At 46.8% G+C, this 20,121-nt stretch overlaps 1 protein-coding gene across 1 annotated transcript in view; it reads right to left on the bottom strand.

Annotated features, from left to right (window-relative positions):
- The window catches only part of Ptk2b (protein tyrosine kinase 2 beta), a 126,804-nt gene that overhangs the window by 21,710 nt on the left and 84,973 nt on the right, over window positions 1-20,121 (bottom strand). Inside the window, exons 3-13 of the mRNA XM_059273438.1 lie at window positions 17,994-18,172; window positions 17,424-17,511; window positions 15,601-15,680; window positions 4,407-4,469; window positions 4,162-4,216; window positions 3,606-3,746; window positions 3,197-3,271; window positions 2,567-2,668; window positions 1,561-1,678; window positions 1,096-1,135; window positions 654-700 (exon numbers count right to left, since the gene is read on the bottom strand). Coding sequence (XP_059129421.1) covers window positions 654-700; window positions 1,096-1,135; window positions 1,561-1,678; window positions 2,567-2,668; window positions 3,197-3,271; window positions 3,606-3,746; window positions 4,162-4,216; window positions 4,407-4,469; window positions 15,601-15,680; window positions 17,424-17,511; window positions 17,994-18,172 — 988 coding nt within the window. The remainder of the gene's footprint in view (window positions 1-653; window positions 701-1,095; window positions 1,136-1,560; window positions 1,679-2,566; window positions 2,669-3,196; window positions 3,272-3,605; window positions 3,747-4,161; window positions 4,217-4,406; window positions 4,470-15,600; window positions 15,681-17,423; window positions 17,512-17,993; window positions 18,173-20,121) is intronic.

Below are 20,121 nucleotides of genomic sequence, written 5' to 3'. Positions count from 1 at the left end.
CCCGTGGTTTTATTATTTCAAGTAACACATTACTGATTTGACTCTCTTATTAACTTGATGTTTTCACCTCTCCCAAATCCATATGCTGCAGTCCTACCCTACAGAATGATGACTGGTGGGGGTCTCTGGGAAGTGATGAGTTTTGGATGACGTCATGAGGCAGGGACTCTTAATATAAATGAGTGTTCTTAAAAGAAGAAGAGGAAGAGATGCTAAAGCTTGCTCTTTCTACTGCGTGACCACACAGCAAGGAGGCAAACCCAGAAGAGGGTCTCTCCAGACAGAATCTGCAGAGACTGGACTTGCCAGTCTCCGGAGCTGGGAGAAATAAATGACTGGTTTTGAGTCATTTAATCTATTATGTCTGTGCCATGAAAACTGACCAAGATCAACACAGTACCATGGTACAAACTATTCTGCCAGGTGATGGTGGTGCACACCTTTAATACCAGCGCTCAGAGAGGTTGAGGAGGGCAGATCTCTGAGTTCGAGGCCAGCCCCGGATGGCATTTTTGAGCCATCATTGAGAAGTAATCGGGGAGGTGGTTCACTGTGACTTGGAGAGAAGGCTTGGTAACCTCAGGAGAGGGAGCAGAGGCAGTGGGGAAGCATGAGGGAGGGGCAGAGGCCGAGGCTACAGTGAGCATGCTTACCTATGCTACAGCTTTCTGAGAGGTGGGACCGCCGAGCCTCCAGGTTTCTGCAGGAGAAGGTAAGAGGGCAGGAGGTGGCTGACCTCAGAGCCCGGCAACGCTCCCCTCAGCCAGCCTCACTCTACCCCTGTCCACCCACCCGGCACTGGTTGGATCTTGAAAAGCCGCCAACCTGGCTGTCAGTGAGCTGGGAGTGTAGCCCAGGACCCCAAAGGGTAAGGGTGGAAGGAAAGACAGAAGCCGATTTCTTAAGACGGCACCAGGTGGGACAGGGAATATTCCCACCGGTGTAGACTGGGAAGGAACACACACCATACTGAAATGCTGACACTCAGGCATTCTCTCAGAGACAAGGGAAGTGAGGCTTCACTGCATGCTCTTCCAGCCCTAGCCCATCGAGTCTGAGCTTCTGTCTCTACCCTGGCATCCCTCTCATACTCACAGTGTGGGGATCTGAGGCAGGCTGTTTCTTTTTTCGCCATCTAGCAGAAAACAGTGAAAGGGAGGGTTAGAACTGGCCACATGCGGGCCTGAATGGATGGCGGATGGGACCCTGCTTCTAAGGTTGTCAGTCAGCACCACAGTGGAAACTACTTGGGCTGGAACTAGAACCCTCCTTGTAAACTTCCTCCTGCCCGTATCACATGCTCCAACCTTGCCCATTTCCTGACTGGTCCCCGATCAGGGTCACACAGGACAGAACAGACGTATGCTAGCAAAAGCTCTGATATGCCAGTGACTGCAAACACTGCTCCTCCAAAAGTTACTTCCAGTAACTTTTGACCACCTAGAATTGACTCAGCACCTCCTCAGACTCCCAAAATCTTTGCTTCCACTTAAGGGCCAATGCCTGATGTTCCCTCTGCCACCCACCTCTAGGCTATTCTATCTCCAAAGAGAAACCTACCTTTCTTGGCATTCATGATGAGAGAGCCTTTGTGTTCTCCCTGCAGCCTGCAGTAGCCATCTATGAGGTCAGCCATGTTCTCGGCCTCTGCCAGGGACGAGGTTTTGATGGACAAAGACTGCAGAGAAGAGGCCATCCACCGGTGAGAAAGCAGAGCCTCAGCTAGAATCCATCCCACTGGGAGGTTACAGGACCTGGCCCGACCTCTGTGGGATTCCGCCCACACCTTTCCGGAGTACTGTGTGTGTTGTGAGAGACAGCCACCAGGGGGCACACTGGCCATTCCTCCCACTGCCTACCCAGCGCTCTTTGTCGCAAAGCTAAGTCTGGGTCACCCTTATTCTGATCTCTGAGCAGACAGCACAAGACCTTATGTTTTACAGAAACTAAGAAGCGGGAATTGAGTAAGACTGGGGGCTCAGCACAGGCTGCTAAGAGGAGAGACAAATGTTTGGTGGTCTGAGGTCTCTCCCATATTTCTAACTACAAAAAAGCCCCCAGGTCTCTCAGATCTTGATTTCTAAATCATTGCTTATTTGCTAAATGTTAGACTTCTGCTCTGTACCTTATTTTCAGCTGCCTCTACCGACCCTAAAGCCTTTTCTACTTCTTTCCTGAAAATAAAGAAATAATTTTCATATTTCCTTAAATCTTATCATTATCGTAGAACCTTGTTTGGATATTGGGTAGAGTTTTATTTTTGGTTTATACTTATTTATTCATTAGGTTGTAGAGAAGAGAGGACACAAAGTTGTTACTGTGTAAACACAGTGGCCAGAGGACAATTCATACAAGTCATTTCTCTCCTTCCACTACATGGGCTGGGGCTAGGGGATTGAATTTAGATTATTGGGCTTGGTGGTAGGTGCCTTTATCTTGCCAGTCATGGGTACAGTTTTCTTAATAAGATCCGCCAACAGAGAATCTCTAGTCCCTGCTGGACTCGGACAGGCTGAATTGAATAAATCTCACCCATAGAGCTCCCAGTTCCCCCAGAGATGCTCACCTGGGGGGCACCCTCGATGCCCAGTTGCAAGACCGCCTGGCCCTCTTCCAATGGGAGGCACCTGATAGACTTGATCTGCTTGAACTCAGCCAGGCAGGTGGGCTGCGAAAGCGACAGGGAGAATTGAAGACCATTCAACCCTAGGATCTGGTCAAGATGGGGGTGAGGATGAGGGGTGGGGAGCAGGGAGTCTCTTTTGAGGATAGAGAGAATGAGGCTGGAAGGTCCATCTCAGAAGCCCAAGATGTTCACATTGGAGAAGAGGAAGGGAGGAAGGTCCTCTTGTCAAGAGCATATGTCAAATTGGCGGTAGAGCCCGAACTGAGCCCAGGTTCCTAGGGAGTCCTGGGAGAGGCTCTTCCTTATGGATCATAAGAACGGGAACGGCACTCTCTCACTCCTCCCCCTACTTTGAGCAGCAGCATCATGGTCAATAATGACCCATCTGAAACAAGCTGCTATCCCCAGATCCTCTCAATGAATCTACACCAAGGGCATGGCCTTATAAAGTCTGCCCTGAGCAATGGGGGATGGGGAGAAGAGCTGATGGGGAGGCAGAAGAGGAGCCAGGGAAGAGGGAAAGACCTCTGAGCTGGAGCGAAGTGAGACTCGCTCTTGGGCTCTCTCTACCTTTGTATCTTGACTAGTCAGCTGACGGATGCCTTTAGGGCCAATGACTAGATCCACGGTAATGTTCCATCCTTGCTGGAATAAAAGGAGAAAGGGGGTTGGTTTCCTGTCCCACCCAGCCCTATTCAGAAACTTTAAGAACATCTCATTAAGGTAGACTTACACCGCCATCTCTCCAGCCCTCTCATCTTAAAATCCACTGTACAGTTCACCTCTTCCCATTGCCTTTCTATCCCGCCCACCTTCCTCTTTTCCCCCCACACTGGACCCCTGGAGTCCCATCCCAGAGGCCTAGAGGTCAGGCAGGGTGAAGTGAAGAAGAAGAAGAAGAAGAAGAAGAAGAAGAAGAAGAAGAAGAAGAAGAAGAAGAAGAAGAAGAAGAAGAAGAAGAAAAAGAAGAGGCCATTACAATGAGTTCGCAGCGGTAGGTCTCTTGGTCGATGTTGGCAAAGCCTGCCAGGGTATTGAAGAACTTCATAACACATTCTTCCTCCCGGAGTGATGCATACTGCTGGAAGGTCTGCTGGATCATCTTCCGGAACTGCTTAGGCTGGGAGGGGGTTGGGCAGTGCTGAGTCAGTTCAGGTTTCTGCCTTAGGTCTTGTGGAGAGGCTGCCCACTGCTGCAACATGGCTCCCAGGGTCCCCACCGCAACAGAAGCCCACACACATTCCCTAAAGCTCACAACTGTCTCTGCGGAAGCTCACCCTAACCCTGGGACGGAAGGCAGGAGACATGGACTCCCATGAGCCAGGTCATAAAATGAATCAAGCCTCTAAGGCAGTCTTGAGCCAGGTGCACCTCATCGTGATCCCCGGGCCTGGAGGGCCTACCACACACACATCAGCTGTCTCATGTCAGGTAGCCCAAGGCCGTAGGTTCTCGTCTTCCCGTCCCTCTGGTTCTTATCCCAGAACAGACATTGAGCAGGGCTCACTGGGCTCCTTACCCTCTGCTTCCCTCACCTTTAAGTTTTCCTGCATCTGCTTTGGGAAGAACAGGTCCAAACCCACTTCTTTTCTGAAAGAAGGGAAACAGAAGCCGCGTTCGACACACACACTGGACTTCTGACCAACCAAAAGGAGGTGAGAAGGCTTGGAGACCAGGGAACTGGGTCCTAGGGCTCTGGGTTGGGGAGACAGACAGGTGAACAGGACAGCAGGACACTTGGGGAAGGGGTGGGGGAAGCTATGCTCAACATAGAACTTACTCCAGGAGTTCAAAATTGGACTTTTTGTCCAACGCATTGTGAGGCATGTCCTTGAAGAATCTCCTGGGGAGAGAGGGAGAGATGGCTTGATAGCTGGAGGGTGAAGCCCTCAGAGAAGGCCACCTAGTTCCATGTGTTGGCCTTCAAGCACCTTTCTCTACCAGATGTAGGGACCACGGGAGCAGGGGGTGAGGGGTGGGGAGTTCAGGGGGAGGAGGGCAAGATTCAACGAGTAATAAAACCAAATATTCATGAAACTGCAAGAAAAGAGGAAGCCCACGAACTTCATTCCTTGGAGACTCTAGCCTTGTGCTTTGGGGTTCTAGCCCATGGGTTTCACAGTTGTGTAACCAAGTCAGAAAATAGTTCTATCGGCATCAGTAAAAACAAACAACCCTTGGGCTCTGAGGGTAGTGGCACTTGCCACCAAGCCTGAAGACCCATGTGTGGTCCCCAGGACACACATCCTAGAAGGAGAGAAGTGACTCCAATAAGATGACCTCTTACACACCCCTCCGTATGCATGTGTGCATATAACCTGTCTAAAACCAAATAATCTAGGGCAGCTGGCCCTCATGCTTTCAGCCCAGGGACATCACCTTCCTGTGTGGGTATGTTTGCATTTCCGCCTAGATAATTAACTGTAGTACATATAAAACTTTAGAACTCACAGGAAAAAAAAATGAAAATAATTAATAATCCTATTGCTAGATAATATAAAAATTTCCCATCTTTAAGAAATGCATCTATATAATAACATATGCTATATGACTATATATACTATGTATTATGGCTATATAAAGTAACAAGTACTACACTATAAATAATAATACAGAGTATAATAGTATAAATTATGATAAGAGCTTATTTGTAGCAATTGTGTGGGGTGTTTTTGTTTTTGTTTTTGTTTCTTTCTTTTTTTTTTTTTTGAGCTGAGGATTGAACCCAGGGCCTTGCGCATGCTAGGCAAGCGCTCTACTACTGAGCTAAATCCCCAACCTTTTTTTTTTTTTTTTTTTTTTTTTGGTTTTTCGAGACAGGGTTTCTCTGTGTAGCTTTGCACCTTTCCTGGATCTCGCTCTGTAGACCAGGCTGGCCTTGAACTCACAGAGATCCGCCTGTCTCTTGCCTCCCGAGTGCTGGGGTTAAAGGCATGCACCACCACCACCTTTTTTTTTTTTTTTAAGATTTATTTATTTATTATGTATACAGCATGTATGACCAGAAGAGGGCACCAGGTCTCATTATAGATGGTTGTGAACCACCATGTGGTTGTTGGGAATTGAACTCAGGACCTCTGGAAGAGCAGTTAGTGCTCTTAACCTCTGAGCCATCTCTCCAGCCCCCACAATTGTGATTTTTAATATGAAATGAAATAGACAATGCCCTCAAGTACACCAGACTTCCTACACTGTCAAGGCCACTATGACTAGGAATCAATCATCAGCTATTGTAGACTTTGTCCTACTCTTGATCTGACATTATAGTCACTCAGGTCCCCTTAACGAGGATGGCCACAGACACCTGGGGATACTTCTGCACTAACACTGCAAACAGTCAGGTGGTACTCAGGACGCTGGACCAGTGAACTTAGCTAACCGGAACATAGAAATGCTCTAGCCTCATGCTTTATTTGTCTGGAATATTTATTTTAAGATTTGTGTCTGAAAAAAAAAAAAGATTTGTGTCTGTGCCTGTGCTAGCATGTGCATGCGTGCACACTGTTGCCTATGGAGGCCAGAAGAGGGCGCCAGATCCCTTGCAGCTAGAGTTTACAGGTCTCTATGAGGGGCTCAGTGTAGGCAAGAGATCTGAATTTTGGTTCTTCAGGAGAACAGTAAGCATGCTTAATTCCTGAGACATCTCTCCAGATCCCACAATGTTTATTCTTGATCAGTTAAAAGATAAATATAAATAACATTGTTTAAAAACTGAAGATTCCAAGGAAGTATTTCCATACTCTGGGCAAAGAAAAAAACAACTACACCATGAATCAGAGGAGAAACATGTCCCACCCCCAACATCCAACATGGACTGCCCCATCCTTAACAGTTTTTAAGACTCAGTACCTTTGAGTATACTCTCAAATATACTACAAAGCAATAGAAATGGTTACCTCTTTATGAATATTAATATTAATTGTAGAAAACCAAACTTCTGAATAGAATTGCCTATTGACAAAGTCACCCCTGCTTAAGTAAATTTTAGACACTTTTAGGGAGTTTTTTTTTTTTCTTTACCTTTCCTGCATGTTCACAGCATTCCATATTAAGTTAGTATTACTTGTTTACATGAAAAAATTTAAGAGAATGAGTGTTGTGAGACCAGTGGCTATATGAACATCCCAAGATCATGGTCTTCAGAGGAAGTCTATCCACCATTACATGTGTACTTCATGGACTGCCCTGTTCTTTCCTCTTACTGATCCCCTGGGGTTATGAAGACTAAGGTTAACTCCTTTCTTAGATGTCATATATATGAAGGAAATGTTGTTATATAAACTTCACTCAGAAATCATTTATGTAAGGTCCCCTTCCACCTTACACACACACACACACACACACACACACACACACACACACACACACACCAGGCCATTATCTGCATTTGTTTTCACTGTTTGACAAAGAAGAAAAAAGAGACACAAAGTAAGAGACAGATTTGAGAATGGGCCCATAGTGAGAAAGGTACAGTACAACAGGAGCCTCCACATTGAATGTGTTTAAAATGCCATGGGATGGGATTCAGTAGGGTAGAAAATTAAAGATCTCTCTCTCTTTTTTTTTTAAAGATTTATTTTTATTTATTATGTATACAGTATTCTGCCTGCATGTGTCCCTGCAGGCCAGAAGAGGGCACCAGATCTCATTACAGATGGTTGTGAGCCACCATGTGGTTGCTGGGAACTGAACTCAGGACCTCTGGAAGAGCAGTCGGTGCTCTTAACCACTGAGCCATCTCTCCAGCCCAAGATCTCTCATTTTATTTTTCTTAATCAAGAAGGGGCATGTTTGGCTGAGTATGGTGTGGTGGGGACAATTCATCATTGCCTGGGGAATATTACTGAATTCTAGTTAACAATATTGGAATATACCTCTATCCTACCTTTTTCCAAGCAAAGAAAAAAGGTAGAAAGTCTTAAACCATATCAAATGAAAGGAAGCCAGGAAATGAAACAAAGAATATGGTTATACCTAGAATCTTAGCATGTAGCAAAAATGTCAAAAGTCTGGGGCTAGCCTGAACTATATAATGTGCTCCAGGTGAGCCTGGGCTACAGAGTGAGACCCTGCCTCAAAACTAACCTAAACTGAAATCTGTAGTTGCGCTGCATGTGTTTAATTTACTAAACAAATTCCCATTGTATAGTCTTGCATGGGCTCAAGTGTCCTCAATGGGGGCAACTTGACACTGTCCCCCACAGCCTGGAACACTTATCTATATCTGGGGCTGCTTTTTGTTTCTCCACATGGTGCTGACAACATCTGGAGATGTGTACTACAGTGTGGATACATGTAGATCTCATCATGACAAGAAATTACCCAGCCCTGAATGTCCCTAAATGAGGAGAACACTCAGGAAATGAAAAACCATGGCTCTTCCCGTCCTCCACTTCTCTCTGAATAGAGCAGTGCCTGAGAAGTGGGGGGGAGCCTATGTAGGGCAGGTCTGAAAATTTGGAAATCACAGGATGGCTGGGTAGCAGGAGGAGCTTCAACTATGAGATATAAGGGGCATGTCCAGGGTGCCTCCACCACCTATCTAAGGTTCCCTGTGGTTAAGTTCTAGGGTCAATCGTGGCAGCTTTAAAAGTTTCCCAAGCTAGTGATACCTGCTTCTATCACATCCCTAGAAAACCTCAGAGCAAACCTCCCAGGACTGTTCTGTGGTGGGTAGCTGTTGCAGCTTTGACCTTGAAGCACTGCCCCTAGTGAGGCAGCAGGTAACTGCCACAGCTGCCTATGACCTTCCCCTGGGGCATGGCCAAGACAGGGGACACCTTAAGACCTGAGATGTGTATGTGCTGACTCTCTCTTGGCTCCTCATGATCTTGGATGCTGGATTGCAGACCAAGTCAGAGTTCTCCAGAGAACCACGCTGGAGACTGCATCTCACCTCTCCTGGATCCTGTAACCGACCCCTTTACTGGTTGTTAAGTTACTCTGAAATAAACCTCTTTTAACTACCAGATAAACTACATGGGATCACCTTGTTAATTGCCACTTTACTGTTCTAGACTGTGTGGTTGTTCACACTTACTGTGGACTGAGTGAGCTACAACACATGCCCTAGGTAATGCATACCCTAGCTTGCTTCACACAGCTGTGTTCTAATAGTACAATGTTGATTGTCAAGGAACCAAAAAAGAGGATTTTAGTTCTTTCTGAATTACCATATGCGGTGGTTTGATAATGGTCCCCATAGGTTCGTAGGTTTGAATACTTGGTCCCCAGTTGGTGGAACTGTTTGGGAAGGATTGGGAGGTGTGGTTTTGTTGAAGGAGGTGTGTCACTGGAGGCAGGTTTTGAGGTTTCAAAAGACTCTCAACATTTCCAGTGTTCTCTCTGCCTTGTGATTGTGGATCAAGATGTGCGTTCTCAGCTGTTCCTGGACTTAACTGCAAGCCCTCTGAAACTATAAGCCCAAATTAAATGCTTTCTTTTATTAGTTGTCTTGATCATGGTGTTTCATCACAGAAATTAAAAAAAAAACTAAGTCAAACTAAATTGGTATCACAAATGGAGTATTGTTATGACAGGCCCGACTATGCTGCTTTTTGGAGGAATGTGGGAAATGTTAGAACTTTGAACTAGGGAAGCAGTTGAATGCTTTAAGTGAAGCTCAGTGGGCCATCCTAGTAGGAACTTAGAAGACAATAGTGCTGAGAGCCATGTGGACCGTAGAAGACCACCAGCTCAAGAGATTTCAGAGGAGAACAATATTGGTGATGTCGCTAGAGACCATTCTTGTGATATTTTGACCAAAAAAAAAAATGAGGTTGCTTTCTTCCCTTGTCCTAGGAATCTGCCTGAGGTTAAATTAAAAAGTATTGGATTAATTTCCTTGGTAGAGGAGATTTTAAGACAGCCTAATATTGACTCTGTTACATGGTTATTAGTAAGCACTCTCATGCAGATCTGCAATGAAAAGGAGCAAGCAGGGCAAAAAGAAACACACAATATACAGTTTAAAGAGAAAAAGAGGACCAGGAAATTTAATATTGAAGCCAATGCTTGTACTGAAAGAGCTAAGGAGAGGCCTGATATGAAATAGAATAAAGAGATGTTGCTCTCTGGGAAGACTGCACATAGCTCAGCTTCCAACTTGTAAAAAGGAAAGGTCTGAGGAATTTTCTGCTACTGAAAAGCAACAATAAAGGAGATCTCTTGCAAACGTGGTTCAAGGGGCCAGGGTCTATCCACATGGGAAGTCAAACTTGGCAGTGTTGTCCACATGGTCCTGGATTCAGAGTCGTGAAGGACACGTGAGTAAAGGGGCTGTGGAATCTTCCTCCATGGTTAAGGAAAGCCATTGAAGTCAGGTGTGTAGTGTGGGAGTCCTGCATGGAGGCACTGGAAAGCTACTGCATAAAGCTATGAAAGTGAAGCCGGATTGCTCTGGAGATCCCAACATATTGGAGATTTGAGAGTCATGAGAATCTGTCAGAGAGAGCGGCATACAGGAAGTAGAAACAGCCCAAGGGAGAGAAGCATGCTGTAGTCAGCAGATCCAGAGGGGTAGAGCCATCTAAGCCCTCTGACATTAGACACAGAGCGACAAGATTTGGAGTTTGCCCTGCTAATTTTCAGTCTAGCTTTGGTCCAGTATTTCCTCACTGTGCCCCCTTTCCTCCATTTTGGAATGGTAATGTATATATTCAGTTCCATTATATGTTGGAAGTATGTCATTTGCTTTTTTATTTTCTATGTGGTTACAGTTAAAAGAGTGCCTTGAGTCTCAGAAGACTCTGAACTTTTAAACTGTGTTGAGACTGTAATAGATTATGGGGACTTTTGAAGTTGGATTAAATGCATTTTGCATTGTGATATGACCACAAGCCTATGGGGACCGAGGACAGAAATGTGGTATTTTGAATGAGAATGGTCCCCATGGGCTCATATGTTTGAATACTCGGTCTCCAGTTGGGGGAACTGTTTGGAAAGGATGAAGAGGTGTGGCTTTGTTGAATGAGGTATACCACCAGGGATGGGATTTGAGATTGCAAAGGATTCAAAAAACTAAGACACCAAGTCACTTAAGTTTTTATTTGCCAGCATAGACAGAACCAACCTAAAGCCGAGGCTCTGGCAGATGTCACAGTCTAGCTGGTGGGAAGATACATGAGCCAAGGCAGGGGGACAGAAAAGCCTTCAAGATGGAGAGACTCTTGGGCTGGCTCGTCAGGAGGAGTGGATGATCATTTCCTTAAATAGATGCTTCCTAGACCCACTTTAAAATCCCCTCTGCAGATAAAGCTGGGCAGGTAACACTGACTTGCACAATTTAAAGAAGTTGCCCAAATACAGAAAACATTTACCCCCGACCCTGACCACCTTGTAATGGTAAAGTGTGAGAAGAAAAATCAGCTGTGTTCTCTGCTGCACAGTGGGGTGACTGAAACTAATAACAATGTAATATTCCAAAAGCAACAGGAAAGGATTGTAGACATTCTTACCATAAAGAAATCATATATGTTGATGAATGCAGACGATTACTATGTATCAATCAAAAACAAAACTTAAAAATGGAGTCTTTCTCAGGCTGAAGAGGGGAACGAAAGAGTATGCCAGTCAGAGTGGATGAATCCTATGAAGAGACTGTCCTCCCAGAACAAGTGAGTGTGGTCCCTTAAGGTCACTTTGGGGATACAGTCCTTGTGGGATGAATGAATGAATGAATGAATGAGTGGGATTTGAGATTTGTGATAAAAGAAATATGTATACAAAACCCTTGAGCAGTATTTTCGAGGAGCTTTGAGCTGGGTATGGTGATGCACTGCACCCCTGTTACCCCAGCACTTTGGAGGTAGAGGGAGGAGGGTTAGGAATTCAAGGTTGTCCTCAGACACACAGTGAGTTTGGCGGTGACTTGAGCTACATAAGGCCCTGTGTCAAAAATGAAAACATTCCGCTAAGCAAAAGGGTAAACTGGGATGAGACCCCAAACCAGCAGCATTTTTAGAATGTTTCGGAAAGTAGTGAATAGAATAGTATTGAATTAGGAAAAGGAGGCTCAGATAGCCCCAGTCTCCTGACGTGCAGTTTTCATAGCTCACTCCCTCCGTCCCTGATGGCCCCTTTCTTCTGTGCCCTGAAAACTGGTCACAGAATCACCATTGACAGAAGTTTCTAATAACTCGACTGTGCTTCAGTCCCATGTTTCCAATGTTTGGATCCATCATGCATCATTCAGAGGTCTGGAGGGTCATTAGAGACCCTGCTCTCCCCAGGGGCCCTGTGCTGAGATCTGCTTAGAGTGCCTCTAGTACTGGCCGGTTCTCCCCAGGCTGAGCCTGCAATTTTGAGAAGCAAACACTAGATGGCAGTAGTCGATGGGCCGGTGCAGACTCATGACAGATCCACCCTCAATCCCCAGGAGTAAAGAAAACAAAACACGCCAAATCCAGTTGGCAGTAATAAAAATGTTAACTTGCTGCAGGTTAACCACAAGGATAAGTTCCTTCTGAATCAAAGCAAGGTGAATATTCTTTCTCTAATCCTAGTCTTAACTTGTCAATCCCTACCTAACAAATCCTGGGTGACACATTCACCATGATTCTTCGGTTCCGAAAATTCAGTTGTTGTGCTGGGTATGGGAAATATTCCTGGTAGGCTCAGGTCAAAGAAGATAAGTTACTTGGTCTTTCTGACTAATTTCTAGCATATGGCCCATGAACTTCATACTTTAATTTGTAGTAGGATATTTACACAGAGTGATGTATTTGGCGTCTGTAAAGAACTCCTCTATAAATAACAAACAAATCAATGTCAGTTAGCTATCATTTCAGCTGTGTGACGGTCTGAGAAAGGCAACACCATGACGACAATAAAAAGTGTTGGCCCGGGAGGGAGAGGCAAGCAGTTGCTCAAAGCAGTGGAACTCCCGCATGGCGTTTCAATGGTGGCCACACGCCTTTGTCCACACTCAGAGTGTGTGACACTGAGGTAAACCTTGATGTGAGCTGTGGGCTTTGGGGGCACAGGGGCATGTGTGGATAATCATCGACCGTAGGAATCACACTGCTCTTGAGGGACACTCACAGTCAGGAAGGTTGTGTATGTTTGGGGCCCAGGAGTCATGAGAAATCCCTGTGCCTTCTGCTCATCTTTGCTGTGAACCTACAACTTCTCTAAATAACAAAACTGAGTAGACTGGGGCCCAGGGGTCTATTCCGGTGCTAGAGTGCATGCCTGGCACATGTGAAATCCTGTACCACAACTATAATTAAGAGTAATAAGAAGGGCTCTAGCCTGCCCACTTGCCACAGAGACAGAGGTAGGCTACCTGCTCTCCCTTGCACAGTTCTCTTCCATCCTGGTCACCCTTTGGGTGCCTGCTTGGTCACCCTTTGGATGCTATGACCTCCTCCTGGCCCCTCTCCCTCTCTGGGACTCTCCAGGTCCCAGCCCCATTCAATGAATAAACAACTAATTCTAGAACACATCTGTCCCTGTCCTTGTTTTAAGGACTCTAAATGTATTAACTAACTCATGCTTCCTAACAGCCCTCCAAGATTGTTATTGCTAACATCATTCTTGTTTTAAGGATGAAGAAATCAGGGCACAGAGAGGTTAAGTAACTTGTCAAGAGCAGCACAGCAAATGAAAACTCAAGAGTCCTGTTCAGGCATCCCACTTTAGACTCTTTGTTCTTCCCAGCCAGCCCAATTCTTCTCAACAGGAACCCAGTCCCCTGAGGCTTGACGTCACCAGTCCCCTGTCTTATGCTTATGTCATACATTTTTAAGCCAGGAAAGAATATGTTATTTTTTTCTGGTGATGTCATTTATCTGTAGGCAGGTTATGCAACCCTTGATCTTGGTAGAATGAGGCACTATTGCCCATGACTTTCAGCAAAGAACCACAGTTCTAGAAGGTTCTGCCGTACGGTCTGATTTTCAGAAATGAGTCTTACTCTTGGTGAGAAATAGTAGTAATCTGATTTGAAAGATCCACTCATCACATCACCATGTAAACCTTGTATTCTACCTTTCCATTTGAAAAATCACTGGGCCCGGAAGCCTATTAGGTTTGTGTAGATGTTTTCTGTATCCCCTCTGGAACATCACATTCCTGGCCCTCAGCGTCAGAGCTTGACTCTTTCTGAGGCTTAGGACACATGGGGCAGGATGTTGGATCATGAAACAAGTATGGGTTTGGGGACACCCCTATGGTGATTAGGGGACAGACTCCAGAACACTGTGTACTCTTGATGAGGCTGTCTTTAGAAGCCAGCTAAGATACTTCTCTGGTTGTCTAGCCCTTGAGGACTATGCTTGGCATTTGGGCTATAACCAACACCAGTTTGAAGATGGTTGGAGAGTGTGAGAAAATGAAATCACTTGCCAGTAGATCTGGACAGGGGGCTTACTGGAATCTCAAAATGACACCACAGTCTGGCCTGAGCCCCACAAATACAAAGTTCAATAGAGCTGCTTTTCCAAATTGGCTCATTTCTGAGAAGAATCCTGTAGTATGTGGTGTGGGCTCCAGGACTTCAGCAGACCCAGAAGATAGACAGGGGCACGTGCAACAAACTCCAGGACATCCCTGGTGCTCCAGCTCTGAGCGCTGAAGATGACAGGTCCTTATGGTGATGCTCATGGGTCCTTGCTTGTTGGGACAAACTGCCACTAATTATAAGGCTATGAGATGTCTTTAAGAGGCTAACAATCTCAGATATTCGAATCAACATGGAATCTTCACCTTCTGTTTGCACAGCTCCCCCCAATCCCTCACCAAGGAGCCCATCAACCTCTCTCCAAGGCCCCAGTCCCATGGAGGTGGCAACAGAGTTCTGTCTTCAGTGAATTTAGAAGTTATGGGTAGAGTCAGAATTCCCCCAGAATGACATATTGGGCTAACTGGAAGTAACATTTGGTCAGGGTTTCCCTGGTAATATTCCTGAAAGTCTTCCAGCACTTCCAGTGAACTAACTGCATCTAAACTGCCTCCAAAGCTGACTAAAAGTTCATCTGCTAAGGTCCCACACAGGTCTTGTAGACCACAGAGCCAAGGGAGGGACTCTAGTGTATCTACCTCCTAGGTAACCACAATGTGCAGTCAGATGTTAAAGCTACTTTTCCATAAATGGGGGTGCAGAGCAGAGAGAGAGGTAGAGTGGCAGATGGGTATCAAACTGAAGATGTTGTGGCCTTGGTCAAGACCAGGCTAAGAACACACGTTTAGCCACAGGATCCTCTTCTGCCCCAAATGGCAATGGGATCCAATAGCTAAAAGTAAAGCCTGGCTTCTTAGACTGTCCTTCTGTCTCACTCTAATGATGCCATTCTAATGATTTCAGCAGCCTGCCATCATAATGGTGATGGCTTCCACTATCTCATCCCCTGTGGTTCTCAACCAAAGCTTTTGTGTCCTCTGATCCCTGTGTCTGGAAATGCCCCGTTTCCCCCACCCTAACCCCACCCATTATCTTTTACTTCCTTCTAGGAATAGTTCAACTTTCTTCTTCCTGGTTAATGTCTCCTCTCCTGGTAGAAGACTGTTTGGGACATACTCATTCTGTCTCTGATTATAATTAATTACGCACACATGCCGCCTCCATACACTGTGAAGTCATGGTTGAATGGTGTGTTAACATACATACAGATTACGGAATTACCTCTTGGAGCTTGGGATGCAGCCATAGGCAGCCCAGATTGAGATTCCCATCTTTGAGAGCTTTCCTGGACCCAGGCACTGAGTGACAGCAGCAGTGATGGGAAGGTGGGGGAGACAGGCAGCTCAGAGGTAAGGGCAGGGACAGGGCAAGGTGGAGGAGGAGACCAGACCAAGTGGAAATGCCCTTCTCCCTTGTCTACCATGAAGACTAGATGGTGAATCCTTCAGGCTTCTAGCCTCCTCTCCTCCTCTCCCTGTCTTTCATATACCCACTTTCACTTCCTAGAGGAGGGACAAGCCAACATGTCCAAAGCCGGCACCGTTCTCCCTGAAGAGGGCTCACGGTTACCTACCTGAGCTCCAGACATCCCAGCTGTAGAGCCATGCCTTCACTGACCTTGCTGGCATAGCGTTGCATGTAGTCGTTCCGGAGCTGGTGGGAGAAAGGCCAAGCATCAGACTCATGCCTTCCTAAGCACACTGATTTCTCCTGGGCTATGTCTCTCATGTCTATATAGGTGGTTTGAATGAGAATGGCCCCCAAAGGCTTATACATTTAAATGCCTGGTCCTCAGTTGGAGGAACTGTTTGGGAAGGATTAGGAGGTGTGGCCTTGTGGGAGGAGGTGTGTCACTGGAGGAAGGCTTTGATGTTTTAAAAAGCTGGAGCATTCCTAGGGTCTCTCTCCCTCTCTCTGCCTCTTACCTGCAGATAAGGATGTAAGGTATCAGCTGCTGCCGCAGTACCATGTCTACCTGCCTGCTGCGAAGCCCGCCACCATAATGATCTTGGACTCACCTTCTGAACCTCCAAGACTAATAATAAACTCTTCTGTAAGTTGCCCTGGTCATGATGCCTCTTTACAGTAATGGACAGTTTCCCAGCATGGACTAGTGTCTCCATCTCCTCCTCCCATCACCATTTTGGAGATAATGAAACTGAAGCCAGGCCTCGTGGTTCAGGCCTGTAATCTCAGCTACTCTGGATGCTGAAGCTGGAGGATTGCAAGTTCAAGGTCCCTTTGGGCTATGGGAGTTTGTCAGGGCTAGCTCTATCAACTTAATGAGAGCCAGCATGGTGGCATGTGCCTTTAATCCCAGTACTTGGGAGACAGAGGCAGATGACGCTCTATGAGTTCCAGGCCAGCTTGGTCTACATAGTAAGCTCCAGGACAGCCTGGCTACATAGGGAGAGCCTGTCTCAAAGACCTAATAAAATAAAAATGAGATGCTGCAAGGGGAAAAGGGCTGAGGATTGGGCTTAGTAGAAGAACAGTTGCCTAGCAAGTGTTATGTCCTAGGTACAGCCTTTAGTATTGTAAGAAAAATAGAAGGGGGGGGCATAGTAAGCAACAGAGATAAGGGAAGGAGGGAAGGAAGGAAGGAAGGAAGGAAGGAAGGAAGGAAGGAAGGAAGGAAGGAAGGAAGATTTTGGGGAGGAGTTGGTAACTTGTCCACGCCCATGTTGGTAAGTGGTTATAGATGTCACTCAGAGATCAAGAAATGCCTGGCTTGTTGTCTGGCCAACAAGACGGGAGGTGCAGGCTAAGAGCAGAAAGAAACTGGCGGCACCTGCTCTGTCTCCACCGTTTCTGGGCTTCCTCTGTGCAGGGGCTGTGTCTGGCCCTTCTTTAGTCCCCCGGTGTGTGAGGGAGGTTCAGAAAGCTCAAGAGAGCGAGCTAGCACACTTTTAAAAAGTTGTGTGAGCTGGTGGGTGCCAGGTGGTAGCTTGAAAGCGGCCACCACAAGGGCTTTTGCACCATGAGAATTGGTAAGAACTACAAAGCGTGATTGGTTCTTCCTCGGGCCAATCACCAGCATCCTGCCATGGGCATTACTTGGTCCTCACAACAGCTCTCTCTAAAGCGGATGTCATTATTCTTCTTCTAGACTTAAAGAGAAGAAAACAAATTCATGCAAAGGAAGTCCCTGGGATACCAGGGTGGTCAGTGGCAGAAGGGGGCTGGACAGCACCCCTTAGTGCCCCTGCATTAACCTGCTTTTCCTGCTTCACTAGCCAGTTACCCGGCCACACCGAAGCTCAAGAGGAGCTGGGGACATAAAAACAGCCATGGGGAAGCCTTTTATGAGGCTGGGCTTCATCTTTCTATCTCCCCTGAAGAGAACGGATGTGACTCAGCATGTAAAGTGCTGTGAGACACTGGGGTGCTTTTCACCTGTTGGTAGAAGTACAGCAGTGTGGTCCTGTCTTCCTTCAGGCTCTCCATGAAGTCTTCTGGCAAGTAGCGGATTTGAAGGTCATACCTGTAACGAGACAGATTCTGGTAGACACTGGGAAGCCAGACTCCTAAGAGGGACCAAAGCTACTCTATCCCTCAGCATGCAAGGGCTATTCATGATGCCTCTGCCCATGGATCCAGAACAGTTTCTTTTCCTGCTTTGAACCATGCCAGAGAGGTGGCCAGCAGGCACTGGGCCTCACAGCTAGCCCTGACTGTCATCTCTTCTCCCCAATGGGTACTAGCTTTCTTAGTTCAAAGACCAGCCCTTAACCTAGGCTCTCCTCCCTTCCCACCCTCTGCTCCCCTTCACCATAGCACCAACCGCATCTGGTCTGGGACTGCGCCTAGGTACTGTCCTGGGATGGGGATTCGCTATCAGCCTGGTTTAGGTTTTGAAAATACTTGCATCAGGACACCGTGGGAGGACTAAGTCTAGAAAGCCACTCCGATTTTCTAGAAGGTTCTGAACCTTGAGACTGCTCCAAGAGAGGGTGCCATTCCTACCTCCACTCAGCCTCCACGTGTAGACATTCGTACTTGTCCTGCACCTCGCCCACCGTCATCTGTGGGTGCAGCCAGTGGATCTCATCTGACTTCATGTGTTTCAGCCTCAGCCCATAGCATTCAGCCAGCTGGATGTTGGGCCCTATCCGCCCACTCAGCAGGATGGAGGTGATGATCTCCTAGGGAGGAGATGAGAGGGCTGAGATTCAGGGGTACTTCCTTCCGGGCTCTCCACAGGCTCCCCGTGCACATCCCCTAACCTCGTGCGGCAATCTGTCATGGATATTATTTATTTCAGAGTCTCTAACAGCTAGTGCAAGCCTGGGTACACACGGTGTTCTAGCCAATGAATGAACAATTGGGCAAAATGAGACAGACATAGAAGAAGTGGGAGGAGGTAGCAGAAGTGAGGACAAGATGCAGAGGCTGAGAACACAGATCAAAACAATTAATAGCAGCTGAGCATGTGCCCTGTGAAAAGCGCTTTCTGGATGGTTTCCAGTCTAGCCAGCAGGATGCAGTACAAGACCGGGCTCTGCTCGGTCTTTTCCACACATGACTTCACTGAGTCCATGTGACATGTAAGTGTCACCGCTGCATTATTGCTGGTAAGGAAACTGATGGCGGAATTAAGCTGGTATCGTGGGGCCCTGGACCTCTGAACTGCTGGAGGAGACAGAGAATGAGTCCGACTTTAAGGAATTGAGTGGTATATTGCCCACACAAAAGCATGATCTCAGGAAAGCTGATAGGAAGGCACTGACCTTCTTGTTCTGTTTTTTTTGGGGGGGGGATTTTTTGTCCTTTCACCCACAGTTTCAGCAGCTCCCATGCTCACAGCTCAGTGCCACCACTTCCTGGCCCAGACACAGAGCATGAAGGTCAAATGCAGGGCTGTCTGGAAGCCCATCCTTCAGTAAGGCCCTGACTAGCCCATTAAGCTGTTGGTGCTCACATCTCTTCCATGGGTCCACATCCAGTGAGTGAGCCGAGCCCACTCCTGACAGAGCAGAGTTCCCTGGATGCAGATTTAAAACCTCACAGACACTGGCCCATGTGAGCCTCAAGTCTGAAATGCATGGTTACCCAGCCTACACCAGCCCACACCAGCCCACACCAGCCCACACCAGCCCACACCAGCCCACACCAGCCCACATCAGCTTACACCAGCCTATACCAGCCCACACCAGCCTACATCAGCCTATACCAGCCTACACTAGCCTGGCCAGAGAGAGGAGGGATGCTTCATTGTTTAGACTGTATGTTTTTTAAACATGCCTCCCAAGAAGTTGTCTAATTTGGTAAGCAAAAGTGCAATTAATTCCTTTATTGGAATTAGAAGAAAGTGTGGGTTTTTTTTTCTCTCTACTAGGAAAATGTCAAGACTAATATTTAAGTAATTTTGGTTTAAAAGAATGTCCAGTTTATGCATCGGCTTGGACACCCGGGTGTCTTGGTCCAGCTGCCTCTTTCCAATTCTCTTGAACTCCTGGGAATGCAAACTAGAAGACCCTCAGCCACAAAATTCTTATTCCTACTAAGTAAGATCATGTCCCTCAGAGCAGCTCACTCCTGGTCTGTGAGATGCATGACGGGCAGCATGGGGAACAGAGCACAAGCCAACGATCTAACACCAGCTCTGAAACCAAAACCAAGGCTGGAGGTGAAGAATGCAGTCTACGGTGACTCCAGAGAGCAGGGCGTGGGTGAGAACATCAGGTCAAAGTTGTGAAGCAGACTGGTCTGTCATTATCTCCCCTTAACTTCTGTTACTGACCTCCTGTTCATCTCTGCCCACGTGGTCACCCTGATATTTTACCCAGAATGCCTCACATCTCCACTGAGTCCCACCTGCAGTCCCCACCTGCAGCCCTCACCTCTGGCACCGAAATGCAGAACCTCCCCTTACCAAACTGAAATCTATTAAGCTAGCACCTCATTTTGCCATCGCTCAGAACCCTGAGCTAGGTACAGATGAAAAATCTCTAAGATAAGCAGAATAAATCCAGGAGTTGAAGAGCCCTCCTTGCACACGCAGCCCGGTGTCAGCCCTGACCAGATGTTGCCACTCACTCCCCAAGCATGACCCACTGTTGTTCTCTCTACACAGTTCTTCTTCTTTAAGGTG

This window comes from Peromyscus eremicus, chromosome 9, assembly GCF_949786415.1.
Source record: "Peromyscus eremicus chromosome 9, PerEre_H2_v1, whole genome shotgun sequence".
Lineage (NCBI taxonomy): Eukaryota > Metazoa > Chordata > Mammalia > Rodentia > Cricetidae > Peromyscus > Peromyscus eremicus.
The sequence above is the reverse complement of the archived record's forward strand: the minus strand, read 5'-3'. Positions and strand labels throughout refer to the sequence as shown.